Raw genomic sequence first — 14,666 nt, 5'->3', positions numbered from 1 at the left:
CCCTTGCAGTAAACTTTACAAACTTTACGTTAATTTTTTCTTTGGCACATCACAATATACAGTATTGTTTTTCAGAAATGTCATCAATAAAACTCAGTACTTGAGCATAAGTAATTTTACCTAGGCATAGATGATGCCATCAGGCGGCTGCAGGCAGAAGAAAGTGTTTGCTTAGAGCCCTTTCAGACCATGGTGGTTTTATATAGTGCAGCTAAAAGGTATTAACTTACGTTATGCTATAGCAGCCCATTCATTTGATCGGGCTGCCTAATGCACCACAAGTGGCCCAAACTCAGACCTGCTGCATTTTTGCTAATGCAGTGTACCACCTGTTGCAGGGGACCACAAAGCAGTGCCTAAAAGGTCACATTGCAGACTACCCATGCATATCCAGTCCAGTGAGGTCTGGGTATAGCCTCCAAAACTAATCTTGAGGAAACACTGATCCAGATAGCGAAGTCAATATGATAATATCAAGTCTGTTGATGAACCAGGTCAAATCAAAAGCTAGGAAGTGGAAGCATTTCATTTTGGCCCTACACTCCTCAATGGAGCAGGATATATAACTAAAATGAGCCCTGTATGTATGCATGCGAGATAGGGACCTTAGATGTGAATGTGCAACCATTTAAAGCTCCGTGTAAACTGTTGGTGCTATATAAATACCTATAATAATAATCTTCAAACTTTCTAAACTTTTTAAAAAGGCTTGCTGTTCGGCTATTATGTTAACTTGTTGGCTTCAACACTTTCAAAAGACTAGTTCACACGGGCTTCAGCTTGTTTAAGAGCAGTGTGAACAGTGAGCTTTTAAAACGCATTTGCAGAGCTTTCAGAAAGCTTTGTTGAAGCTTTTAAAAGGCACCCTTCAGCTCTAGCTTGGGAATGTTAAACATAGATCTTATTGGAGTGCTGACCTGCTAACTGGTTTCAGTACTGTAAGCTTCAGCACAACCGGATGCTTGTTAAAAGCCTGCTGAAGACTGTTAGCAGCCTTTTTAAAGTGACAGTTTGGACTCCCATTTCCAAATTGGAGCTGAAGGGTGCTTTAAAGGCTTCAACAAAGCTGCTGTTATACAAGCTAGTGGTGAACTAGGCCTAAATAACTGGCCTAGAGCCCTTGTGCCATTGATGCTGTTAGTTTATGTATTTTACTTGTATAAAACAGAGAATTCCAATAATAATATTTCCACTGTGCTTTGAATATGCTGTAACTAAAAACGTCAGGTCATTTTGGACCTGCTGTTTTATAAAGCTAAAGTGTAAAAAGCTACCTTCTGAAAGGCTTACACTCCAAAAACAGAATTCTAGCAGCCTGAAAATTCCAAATCTCCAGGATAATGTGTTACTCAATTCTACAACTATAAATCAACTATAAATCATGCTGTAAACCGAAACATTAAAACCAATTTAGGAAACAACTGAGCCTTTATCCAGTTTCTTAATAACCCCGTGAAAGCTATATATCCCAATAATTTTCTACTCTTTGTTTATACAGTGTATGCTTGCTCCTATTTCAAAGTAGCAAGCTTCCTCTTTCAAAACACTCCTTCTTGCTGTGTTTCAGAAAAGCAGATCCTTACCCGCGTCAGATCTTTTTTAGAGTTTATCTTGGCCGCTAGTTCTTGCAGTGGAGTAAAGTTGATGTAGACAACTATTGTTTGCCATTTGGAAAACTTAACTTTATTTCAACACAAGGAGACTGACAGCAGACATTCCCATGAGCATAGCCAACTAAACAACTTGAAACAAGCTTCCCTTTCATTTAACCCCTCTGAGAACAAGGCGGCCAGTATGCAAAACATCAAATATGAATCTGAACAAAGCATTGTAGTGATATAAATAACTTTTGTGTTACCTATGTGAAAGTGTCTAGATTTTATACATTTCTACCTCATTCAAAACTGACATTTTACCTATTCTGAAATATATAATTATTCTGAAACAATATTTTTTTATTTTGTAAGCATAAAAAAATGCAAGCAGGCAGGCCTCTTTATTGCAATACTGCAAACTTACCCGCTTGTTCACAAACTTCTTGAGAACCTCGGCACCACAATGAATGATCTCCTGTGCACATGCATGGGAGCTTCATCAATCTGGCCTGGTCAATCAAAATGGCTGAAGATCCTCAACCCGGAAGAAGGCCAGGTGAATATGTTGTCACCAGGAGGGAGCTTTCCACTTTAAGAGAATTAACCATTTTGTAGATACAACAAACAGTAAAATGGTTTTATAAATAGAGGTGCACCTAAATGAAATTTTGAGACAGAAACTGATTTTTTTTTTTTTTAAAGAAAATTACATATTTTATTCTAATTTTTCTTTCTAAACTTTTAATTTTTTTTATTTATATTAAATTTTTTTTTTAACTTTACTGTTGGGGGCTTCTGGGATACATCAGGGTTCTAAACAGACCCCTGATATTTCCCTTTTACAATAGAAAAAGAGATTGAGTCCTCAATCTCTTTTTAATCAGCCCCAGCACTGAATGAACAGGAATCCTCTATACTGTACTGAGTGTTCCTGTTCATTCATAAATTGTGGATATAGTATGAGTTACTATGTACACAATCATGAATGAATAGGAAGTGATGTAGATCACTTTCTATTCATTCATAACTGGTACATAGTAACTCATACTACATCCAGTTATTTACAAACATTCAGCGATGAATGTATGTATACCGGTCTCCATCCTGACTCGCTGTCACAGCTGAGCGGGCAGTGCGGGGTGGAGAGCTCTGTCTCATTTGACAGCTGACTCTTCTCCCTCACCACTGTCTCGGTCTCCAGTGACAGCTGACAGCCATCTCCGCCCACACACCGGTCTCCTGATCTGTGCAGGCCTCCTGTGAAACGCTCACAGCGTTCTCCTCCCAACAGTTTCTCTCCTCCCTGCTGGATGCTGCAATGTGACAGAAGAGACACAGAGCAGCGCCCAGGGGGAGGAGAGAGTCATTTTGCCAAAAGTGCAATTTTCGGCCGATATGTTTCGGTGGCCGAAATTTTAGTGCATCCCTAGTTATGAACACTGTTCGCGAGGAAAAGAGATCATATATGCAATGCATTGCATCTCAGTCACATGACCATAGCATAACAGAGGATCAGTGTTCCTGTAGTACCACTGACTGGCTGGTTGTGCTTTAACATTAGTCCCTAAAGCCTCAGAATTTTGACTATCAACAGAAGGATAAGGAAGAAGCAGTTTCGTCTGGATACATATGTAGTTAAACTGCTATTTTACTATTTCTCAGTATACTAGAGATTGAAGATCACTATAATCAGAACATGGGTCTTTAAAAAGGAACTGAACTTAGGTAAACTGTGCCCCAAAAAAGTCAGGCAGAGAGCAAATGACTAGTCTCGGTAATGCCGGTGGTCTTCCTGCAGCTGATCTTTTCCCCATTACTGACTTGTTATACCCTATTTTTCACGGTCTTTGAGTGGAGGCAGCCATCTTGGTAAAGACAGGGCTTTGCTTCCTAGTGTCAGAGCCTCCAGCACAGAGAACTGTGAGCAACACAGTAGTTACAATACCAAATCTCACTCCAAATCTCCTGGAACTAGCAGTCAGGGACAGCACTGCCTTAGATCTCACACATCACATACCCTATATAGCTATGAGGCCTAGGCACACTCAAAGTGTACTTTCTCATGGTACTGCTTAGTCACATATACCATTTCTAAATGTTCTCCATAACATAGAAAATTGGTTTGCGATTTCAGTTCCAGATGAATGCTTGACAACACCTGTCTTTATCATGTCCCCTAGGGTGTTTTTATTACTGCAGTCCACCCAGGCACATTGTCTGGGTTACTGAAAAATAAGTGCTGGCATTAAAAAGACTTGAGGGGAAAGTGCACTTTTTTCATTTTACCAACACTGCTCCCGTCATACATTCCTAAACAGTAGTACAAACCTCAGGCAAACTCATCAGGGACTGACCAGTGTTTATATCCTCTGTCCCTGGCATTCTCTGGACCTGTCTCACATGCACCGGGCCCAACCTAAAAACTGTGGTAATAGCAGGAGCAGGCACTGATCTAGTGACGGAGACAGTATTTGCTTACTATAGACATTAGACAGGCTTGTTGTATATCAGGGGTGGACAAATTAATATTGAATTCTGGAGTCACTCTTTCAAAAGCAGGAGACAACACCAATAAAAACTACAGAAAAACTCAATTGTTTGGCACCAGCTGTATTGTTTAAGGAACACTGGCTACCTGGCTCCTAGGATTTGTCCAGTACTGGTTTATCTACACAACTTCAGAAGATGCTGGCATGCCAAAGGACAAAAACACTGCTCAGTCCCAAGACTGGCTCCTGCAGCAGAAGGTCTGGCTTCAAAGAAAAGGACCATGTAGGGACTGCTCAAAAAAGGAGGACCACATAGTAAATATTAAAAGTGCTTAAAAATCATGAAAAATAATTCTGCCATTTCCCCTTTGACTATTGTATATACCTGCTTCCTGTTTCATATGGAAATGGTCCATAGAATAACAATTATAACACTATCATTGTAAAGATGCAAAAACTGGCAAAGTTTACACCAGCCATCTTATTGATTGGATAGTTACATAGTATTTGAGGTTGAATAAAGACATTAGTCCATCAAGTCCAACCTATTAGGATCTCATTCTAGGAGTACCTGTACACCTGTATATTACGGTGCCTTAAAAAATCGTCCAAAAGTTTCTTGAACAATTCCACATTATTTGCTGAAATCACCGCCTGTGGCAGTGAGTTCCAGACCCTAACTGATCTTACTGTGAAGAACCCCCTTCGCCCCTTGTGCTGGAATTTTTTTTCCACCAATTTTAGGTGATGGCCTCTAGTTTTTGTAACGGAGTTAATTTTAAACAGTTTATCGCTAATGTTGCTACCACCATTAAACATTTTGTACATGGAAATCATATCCCCCCTTAATCTCCTCACCTCTAATGTGAACATGTTTAAATTTAGTAGCCTCGTCTCGTAGCTCTGGTCCTCCATACCCCTAATTAGTTTGGTTGCCCTTCGCTGGACTTTTTCCAACTCAAGGACATCTTTTCTTAGTACTGGTGACCAGAACTGGACCGCGTACTCCAGATGAGGTCGAACCAATGATCTATAAAGTGGCAAAATTATAGACTTGTCCCTGCAATACATCCCCTTTTTAATACAGGACAAGACCCTGCTAGCTTTGTTTACAGCAGCCTGGCACTGCAAACTACCTTTCAGTTTGTGGTCTACAATGACCCCCAAATCCTTCTCCATTTCTGACTTCCCTAGCGGCATACACATAATTGTATAACCCATTTGTATATTTTTTATTCCAAGGTGCATTACTTTGCATTTATCGACATTAAACCTCATCTGCCACATTAATGCCCACTCCCCTATTTTAGCCAGGTCCTCCTGTAATGTTATGTCTAAGTCTGTGTCTATTACCCTCCCAATTTTGGTGTCGTCCGCAAACACGGAAATATCGCTGTTAACACCCTCCCCGATGTCATTAATAAATAAGTTGAACAATATGGGACCCAGCACAGAACCCTGAGGCACACCGCTCATTACACTAGCCCAGTCTGAAAAGGTGCCATTTACAGATACCCTCTGGACCCGTTCCCTATCCACGTACACCCCCCCTCATCTATGCCCATAGCCCTCAGCTTGTGTTGCAAGCGTTTGTGTGGTACCATATCAATAGATAGATAGAAAAAAACGAATACAGTATGGAAGGTTTAGGATTAGGTATATGAATGCACTGGGGTGATTTCCCCCACAGACAGGAAATTAGGGGCACAGTGTAGGAAAAAAAGTGCTGGCTGGCGCTTGGCTTTAACTGCCACTTCATTGCAATGTTTAAATACATACGGTATTAGTGGTTTCTTGGCTCCTTACTTAGCTCCCGACAGCAATCACTATAAGGTTATTGTGCAAATACATGCTTAATATCCCTTTTTAATGAAAAAATAATAATTTTAGTCAGCTAGAGTCACAATATTTAGCTGCTAAACTTTAAACAGTTTAATTAGTCGTGCAAACACATTTTTTACTGGATTTTCCCAAAGCCACTATTTATCCTCAAATGCATAAAGACAGCTTCTCACAAATGCCACCAATGAGTATTTAGCTTTTGTAAAAGATTATATAATAAAACAAAGTGCCTGTTTAGAAGCCTTCATGAAGCTTAATAAAAAAAAATGAAATGTAGTGCTGTCACTCAAGGCCAATGCCACAATTTTAATTCCATTCAGCAACGGTATCCTTTTCTGTAAAATTGTAGCCAAAAAATAAATCAGAGCTGTACAACTGCCACTCAAAAACAAACAGCCAGCACCTATAGCAAATACCATTTACACGAAGCACACATTTAATACCAATACTGGATTCAGGGCCCTGCAAAATTCAATTCCACCATACACGGTATTACCCAAATCCTATTTGGCTACAAAGAATACAAGTAAGCTCAATATGTACAGTATATAGTAGTAATAATATGGCCACATGTCCCTTAACACAACAGGAAACATTAAAAAGTTCCCGGCCGATCTCGACTTACTTTGAATGACGGTGTGGTCGGCGGGCAGCGGCGTTGTTGGTTGTCGGCGGGCAGCGGCAAGTCGGGAAGCTCACCGGGAGGAGAGGGCCAGACGCATGTCCTCAGCGTGCGGTGGGCGTTGCTTATGCCGCGGCTGAGGGAGCTCACGGCGAGGAAGAGACCAGCGGTGGGCGTGGCTTATGCGGCGGCGTGGGCCCGTCAGGTGCAGCGGAAGCAGCGTGTGACGTGTGACTCAGGCCGTGTGTGGAGCCCCGGACAGGCTAATCAATTGATAGCCCACAAATCGACGATCGCAAAACGTTGCCAACGTTTTCAATCGTCGATTTGAATCGACTAAATCGAATAACTGTTGCAGCTCTAATTCCTTGTACATTCAATTGCCTGTGGATAAGGAACAGAGATCTGTAAGGACAAGATGCCCTCATCACAGGTTCTCCAAGCAAGCAAAATGCTTGCCTTCTGAGAAGCATGGACCTAAACCAGAGCACTGTGCAATATGTAACCTTGCGCATATCCAGATATCAAGAGTGGATTCCACAATGGCAGCACAGATTTGTTTGTTAGGCTCCATTCACACAAACTGTTTTCCGCGTGTTTTCCGCCTACGAATATGCACGGGACTGCTTTAAAAACATTTTAAAAAATGCATTTAAAATGTGCATTGTTCAGATTTTTGCGGTCCTGCAAACTAGCCCAAGCACGATTTCAGGGGCGGATTCCGCACCTTCACAGGTAAATAAATGGCCGCAAATGAGCGGAATCCGTGCAGATGTAAACATTTTAGCGCTTTCGTGCTGTGCGGTCTTCCACACAGAAAACCACGTGGAAAACGCAATCGCTAGATGTGATTGGATCCAAAGTATTGAAAGAGAAACCATTGCAAAGCATTAAACAAAAAAAAACACATGCAATGTATTGGTTCGGTGTCTCATCAGGTATTCCTGGACATTTATATGAGGATAACAGTGCTGGTGTAGTAACTGCATTCCATCTGTACAAGTGTCTGGTGAGAATTATAGTGTACACACGTCTCAAATTTTAAATTTGTATACATAAAACATGCTACTTAACTGAAACTGCAGCTAAAGTGGAAATAGAAAAAGAACCAACCAGAGGAAACCAATGCAAACGCGGGGACAACATACAGAACCCCATGCAGATTACATCACCATGTTGTCCAGCATTCCCCAAAACCAGAGACCAAAGTAAAGGTCATGTGGTTTACTAGCAATTGGAGCTATAACTTTCAGAATATTTTTCAAAGACAAAGTGGGGCAACGGGAACACAGCAAGTTGAATTTTAGAAGAGGTAATGAACAGTAGTTAGTAGTTTACAGTGGTGGTTCTTAGCTGGTTTGTGGACCACTGATGTTCAATGAATGAAGTATCATTGTTCAATGAATGAAGTATCATTATTCCAGTTACCCTACTGGCTACCAATCAAACTGAGCTAAAAACTTTTTTTTGTTTGTTTTTTTGTTTTAAAATGAATTGATCACATCGTTCAAATGCCAGCCAAAATTAAATATTAATGTGCTTAAAATATAATTGTTGAAGGGTGCAGGTTAAGAGTAACTATTGCAAAAAATTTTGTAATATGGTAACTAATCTATAGGAGGTTAGCACTTGCACAGTTAGCATTAATTTTTTCCCACGGTTTGGAAGAAGATGGTGGATTGCAGCTCTAAGGGATTTTCCTCTAGTATAACGGTATTAGATAGGCAATGTTCTTGCTCAAAAAATAGCGGTGACCCGGCCAGAGGTTCCCCCACCCTCTTCAGCTGAAACAAATCAACGTCCTAATCCCGCTGAAAGCAATGGAAGGACTTTCCTACTTTCTTTCCGGAAATGGGAATGTCTTAAACTATAGCTGAGCATACACTGGTCGAATTTCCCTTCGCGACCCCACTGTTCAACAAAAGTCAATTTTTCAGTCTTTTTTCTTGTTCACACCCCGTGGATATAAATAATAATAAAAAAAAAAAAACACATTGTATGACCAGCCTAAATCATAGCCACCATGTACTGTAAATGTTTATAAACTAACACAGATTTAAAAGAACTATGGGGTAACCTTTTTATCCCATAGTTCTCTTAAGGGTCATGGGGGGACATATACTAGCATCCTCCCGTGACGCAAAGCTCAGTATATAGCGGGCTATAGCATGAGAGTACCACAGCCGGGACGAATCCCAACAATGCTGTTGAGATCCACCCAGCTGCATGAGTGACAGCTGGTTTTGCCTATCTAGGAGGCAGAGCCAGAGCAGAGCCAACCCCCCCAACCTCGAGCTATGAGGTTGAGTGAAAATCACTCACCTCATAGTTTTCCTTTAATCTTGCTGGCCTAAAACATCCACGGACTGCATCAAGAATCATGAATATATTCAATGGATAGTTTCAAAATGTAACCAATTCCATTTTCAGTTTATGTAAATTACATGATTAACAAGTTACAAAAATAGGGTGTCTTACTAATCTAACAAGTTACCACAACTTTTCAGATACAGTGTATGCAATAAAAAAAACGCCTCTATATCTAAAATAAAATATGGCATGTAAATGTACAATGAACTCTACACGAATATACAATATTTATAAGTAAATTACAATCCTACAATTATAGCCTAAAAACTAATGTTATATTACACAATAAGTCACTAAGATATACAGAATTAGACAACGTAGGAAGAATAGGCAACGTAGACCAGAAATAAGAAAAAGCAAGCTAACTACTCACTTTTCTTTTCCACAAAACATGATCACTGCAGAAGTTATAAACCTATTTTATATTGAGGCACCAAAATGTCAACTGTCAAAACATTCGGCCGAAAATGATACTATGGGCAAAATGCCGTTAGTAAAGAAAAAAAAAAAAAGGCCAAAAATGCGGTGCATTCCCAGCTTCTCTCCTCCCCGCTGGGAGCCGGCTGCAAGCTTTGGTCTGTATCCCCTCTGATCCCCACTGCTCTCCCTGTGTCAGGGTATCGGATGGTACAGAGCTGATCCAGCTTCCGTCACCCAGCGGGGAAGAGAAAGCTCTCAGGACTGATGGTGTCAGTGGGGAGCTGCGGGAGGGGCAACACGGTTCAGGATGGGTAGCAGGGAGGATAAGAAAATATGTGAAATAGGCATGGTCTATTCCCCCCCATTCCCCCCCCCCATCCGTTTCTCCAGTCATCGCTAGAAGACCGGAGAGGGGGGGGGGGAATCCCTGTGGGGAGCGGTGACTGTCAGTCTCTGCAGGGAGCTGATCGGAAAGTGAGAGAGCGACGGTATGCGTTCACTCACTTGCCGATCTATAGAGCCGACGTGTGACAGTTTAATTGTCACAAGTTGGCTCGAGCTATGAGGTTGAGTGAAAAATCACTCACCTCATAGTTTTCCTTTAATCTTGCTGGCCTAAAACATCGGTTTGGGGCAACACGGTTCAGGATGGGTAGCGGGGAGGATAAGAAAATATGTGAAATATTTGCTGATCCTTCCATGTACTACTCATTGGTATGATATAGTATTTAGTTACTGGGTACCCAAAATATGAATGAATAGGAAGTGCTTCACATCACTTCCTGTTCATTCATGATTGTTGACATACTATCTTCTCCAGTTCATTCATCTCATGTTCATTCATAACAGGGGCTGCAAAAAAAAAAAGATGATTTAGGACTCCCTATTTAAAAAGGGAAAATATCAGGGGTCTGTAACAGTAAAGTAAAAAATAAATAAAATACAAAAATATTTTAAAATGGTTGAGAAAAAAAAAAAAAAAAGTCATTTTCAGTTTCAGCCTGACAAATATTAATAATCCAGTTTAAAAATTTAATTTCGGTGCATCCCTATTATTTTATACAAATGGATTATAAAAGGAGGCAAGATCATAGTGTTGTATAGAAATATAGAGACCATGCATATTTCTTTGAACATTCAACACGCAGATGAAAATAGAGGTTTCAGAATCAAATTGTTGACATCTCAAACACTTTTGAAGTAGACAGAGCAAATCAAAGTTATGCAGATTTAGTCATCATTATTTACCTGAATATTAACATGCAGACCCGATCTACAGAAAATGACCCAATTAAAGTCAGGCAATCATAATTCATGAACGGTATCATACTCCATAGAGTAGACATTTTAATTCAGGAAAAATAGAAAATTGCACTTTTCATATTTTCCAAGCTTTTCATGCAGCTCAGCACTGTAAGAGCAGATAATTAGCAGCTACCAGAGTACATTTATTTTTACATTGTAACTCTAATATAACACTAACAGACTTAGAGGTAGAAGGACACGTTGCTTTGACTAATTAATGAAATCTGGAATGCCCAAATGCTCTTTTCTTGATGGCACGTTTACCAAGTAAAAGTTGTAATTTCCACAAACCAATTATCCTTTAACATTGTGACCACTCTGAAGGTGAAATTGGATGGGCAGCTATGGCAGTAACAACTGGTAACAATTATTATTACTTCTACTGCTTTGTGTGGTTTTCCATTTCAAACAAAACATATTGGCAAGCTGGCTTCAATGATAATTTGGCTTTGTTAGGATGATGATGTTCCATCTATTAATACTGACCACTTTATCTAGAACAATTTGGTTGCATTAACCAAACTAAAAAAAAACAGTCCACCACTGGGATGGACAAATATGTAAAATCAAAAGATAGTCAGCTGAAATGCCTCCCAAGCCACAGGCGCCCACACAATTAGTTTTTTCTTTTTTTAAGGTTATGTGGCTTCAGTTGGTATATGTTCAACCCAGCCATTCTGTTGTGCTAGTCACTTACTACCCATTTTCAAGCAGTGTGGCAAGTCCTCGCATTGTTAAGTGTTATTAGGAAGTGTAGAAATTAAAGCATAGGCACCTGCGATCCACATGGCATCAGCACCTGAAGGACATCTACATATGGTTGGACAGAGAAAAAGGAAAGAAGTGGTTGACTGCAGAAACATCACTACTCCCTCTTCACATGCAAGGTGCGTGAAAAAACCCATCAAAACCTGGCACGCTATTCAAAGACAGACATATCTCTATATGTCTGCCATTGTCCTGCCCATTGACTTATCTTCCAACCAACAGCTTGCTCCAACCATTTAATCAAACCAGTGTGGAAATTGTCTCATGCAACACCGATGGGAAATTTGCCAGCACTGATCCAACTGGGGACACAACATGAGTAGACGCTGAAAACTATAATTTTTCTGAAATGATACAAGCAGGACCTCCTTTCAGCGGTCACCAGGGGCCCCTTCCTCCTGTCCTGGGCCCCCTCCAAGTGGCGGAACTCAAGGGCCCAGTCACGGCTGCGACCTCTGTGACCCTGGTAGTTCCGCCACTGCCTTACATTGACGGCTATGGGAGAAGTGCCCCTTACATTGGTGGTCAGTGGAAAAGTGACCCCTTACATTGACGGCTATGGGAGAAGTGTTCCCTTACATTGATGGTCAGTGAAAAAAGTGAACCCTTACATTGACAGATATGGGAGAAGTGCCCCTTACATTGGCTGGCAGCAAAGGGCCCTATTACACTGGTGGTCAGTGAAGAGAACTCTTATTGGGAAGAATGCTGCCCATAGAGATTTCTGAAAAGATCATTGACGATAGGGGTTTCTTATCTAAGAGTCAGAAATTGTTTATTGCACAAGAAACCCCTAACAACCTCTGGAGGAACCCTTGTTGAGAAAGGCTGCACTGCATACTTTAAATGTATCCAAGTTTGTCACATTAAAAAAAATGTTGTATTGATTCTCCACTGAATCAGATTTTTGTTTAGATTAGATGCAAAGAGTTTATTCTGCAGAAGCTCATTGATAATCCCAAACACGAATGAAAGTCCAGCGTGAAAACAAAAATCATAACATTTCAGGAGGCTGCTGGGCGCTTCTGACCAAATGCCACAGTTAATGTTCTATTCAAAAGCAACGCCAACACAAGTGATTACAAAAAAAGACAATCACACAGAATATACAAAGTAATGCATCTGAATCACAGTGCAAGATCAGTCTACAGGCTTGTCAAGCGCAAGGTTAAACGCACAAGAGCTGGCATGTGATTTTAACTTGCATTGTGTTTTTATCTTTTACTAAATTCACTTACCATGTGCTGCAATGCATCGGAAGTCACTGCGCAAAATGCTACAGGTCCTATTCTTTTACAGTGCTCTCCACCTGACACATTGGTGTGGACTGAAGCCATAGGACATCAGGCTTTTTGCCCTGTCTGTGCGTTGGCACTCCATTAGGCAACGCTGCTCAATGGTGATGGTGTGAACAAGCCCAAAGATTTCTTCTTCTTCCCAGCCGGGAAATCTTTCATCTTTTATTGTTTGGACACACCTCACCATATACAGCATCGTGGCTGCACCCTGCAATCTGAGGACAGGCAGATCTCACTTTCCTCTGCCATGTATCTCTAGGAGCATTCAATCAAACCCAGTTATTCTACAGAAAGACAGCAGTACACAAAGAACATCTGTCAGTGTAGCGTTTGTAAACAAATCAACACTCAACTACAAAAAAAAGAATAAGAACAACATTTGCAAGTAGAACATATTTACTAAAAGTGTCATTGTGACATGAAAACAAATAAGTCCAACACAACTGCCACAAGTGGACCTGTCACTGATAACCCTGCAAAACCTCAATGTTTTAATGAAACCCCCATTCACACTGCAGCGTTTTCTTTTCCTATGCACAACTAAGTTCAACATCACAATTCCATTCTTTTCTATTGTGGCTGCGCAAATGTCTACGTTCAGTCGCATGGAGCTTTATTGGAGACACCTGTAAACGCACAACAAACGCATCTATGGGCATTTTTGTGCTCTTCTCCTCTACAACTTCTTTCCGTTGGCTAAAAACAAACATCTGAAGGTTGACACTTGTGAACAAAGCTTGGAAAATGCTTTAAAAACGTGCATCTACACATGTAAAAACGCACCGAAAAAAGCTGAACGCACACCAGGATCTGCTCTGGTGTGAATGCAGCCTGAACCTCTCCGCATGTCAGATAGTAATCAATGCAGCCCCTGTCCATAGGTCACACAGGAGGTGATCAGATCATCTTGTATGATGAAGTGACTACAGAGGACACTTGACTTGTCTGTGTTAGTAAACAGCATAGAATTAGAACAAGATTCAGAACCTTCCTCCAGCACTGAAGACACGACATTGCCATGTACACAGAGGGGACTGCCAGTCTCCAGGTCTTGTGTTGGACAAGTTTGGGCTCTGCAGTCCCATCTCCCCCTATGTAATAATACTTGAGCAGAGTAGCACGGGGATGAGTGAGAGAAGTCATGATGGGACTTGTACATAGTTTACTTTTTATGGTCCTGTGCACACAGCCCCCTCCTCTCTCCCCTTCCACAGCAGCTGCCGATCTCCCCCCTCTCAGCTCCGCACACATGGCATCAGAGAAAGAACACCTCGGACAAGGAACACTCACCCCGGACACAGACCAAAGTGGACAAGACGACAAGGAGCACGTCCAGCAGAGCGCCCATCTTCTTCTTCCTGGCCGTGTGCCCCCCTCCCCTGCGTCTGCTTCGGCTGGCTCAGGCAGCTCCCATGGCCTCGCACCCCCTCCTCCAGTCCCGCCTCTCCTTCTCCCGACTGCTCCACGGACGGACGCTGCTTGCTATGTCTCACCTCCTCCCCTCCGCACACCTTACCCAGTCTGGCTGCGCCCTCCAGCTACAGGACACGCCTCCTGGCGACCATTAGCTCAACGGCTGTCACTCAACCACACCGCGCCCACTTTCCAATGACATTAGTAACACGGACACGCCCACGTCCCAACTTCCACTAGTAGTGCAGTAATGAAGGCATCCCTCGCATCCCTTTAGATGTGCACATTTCAAAATGACCGAGGCTAGTCAATGCAATGGGGCTGAATTACTAAAGACTCAGAAAAGAGATTGTACTATGTAAATACAGTAAAGAAACGCAGTGCTCACATTTCAATCTAATTACGTACAAGGGAAATGAAAAAAATTATTTTTTATGCACATGATCAAAGTAGACTCATTGCTTCCCTTTATGTACTAAGCTTAATAAACTTACACTTTGCAAAGTGATCAGCCACAACGTCAGCCACAAGTGATCTGCACCAA

The 14,666-nt window shown here is 41.4% G+C and overlaps 1 protein-coding gene across 1 annotated transcript in view; it reads right to left on the bottom strand.

Moving 5' to 3' along the window:
• LRP5 (LDL receptor related protein 5) overlaps positions 1-14,205 on the bottom strand; it is a 153,209-nt gene extending 139,004 nt beyond the window's left edge. The window contains exon 1 of the mRNA XM_018552882.1: positions 14,000-14,205. Within this exon, the coding sequence (XP_018408384.1) occupies positions 14,000-14,057 (58 nt within the window). The 5' untranslated portion in view covers positions 14,058-14,205. The remainder of the gene's footprint in view (positions 1-13,999) is intronic.
• Positions 14,206-14,666: the final 461 nt, after the last annotated feature.

This window comes from Nanorana parkeri, unplaced genomic scaffold (assembly GCF_000935625.1).
Source record: "Nanorana parkeri isolate BGI_ZX_2015 unplaced genomic scaffold, ASM93562v1 scaffold99, whole genome shotgun sequence".
In the NCBI taxonomy this organism is placed as follows: Eukaryota; Metazoa; Chordata; class Amphibia; order Anura; family Dicroglossidae; genus Nanorana; species Nanorana parkeri.
The sequence above is the reverse complement of the archived record's forward strand: the minus strand, read 5'-3'. Positions and strand labels throughout refer to the sequence as shown.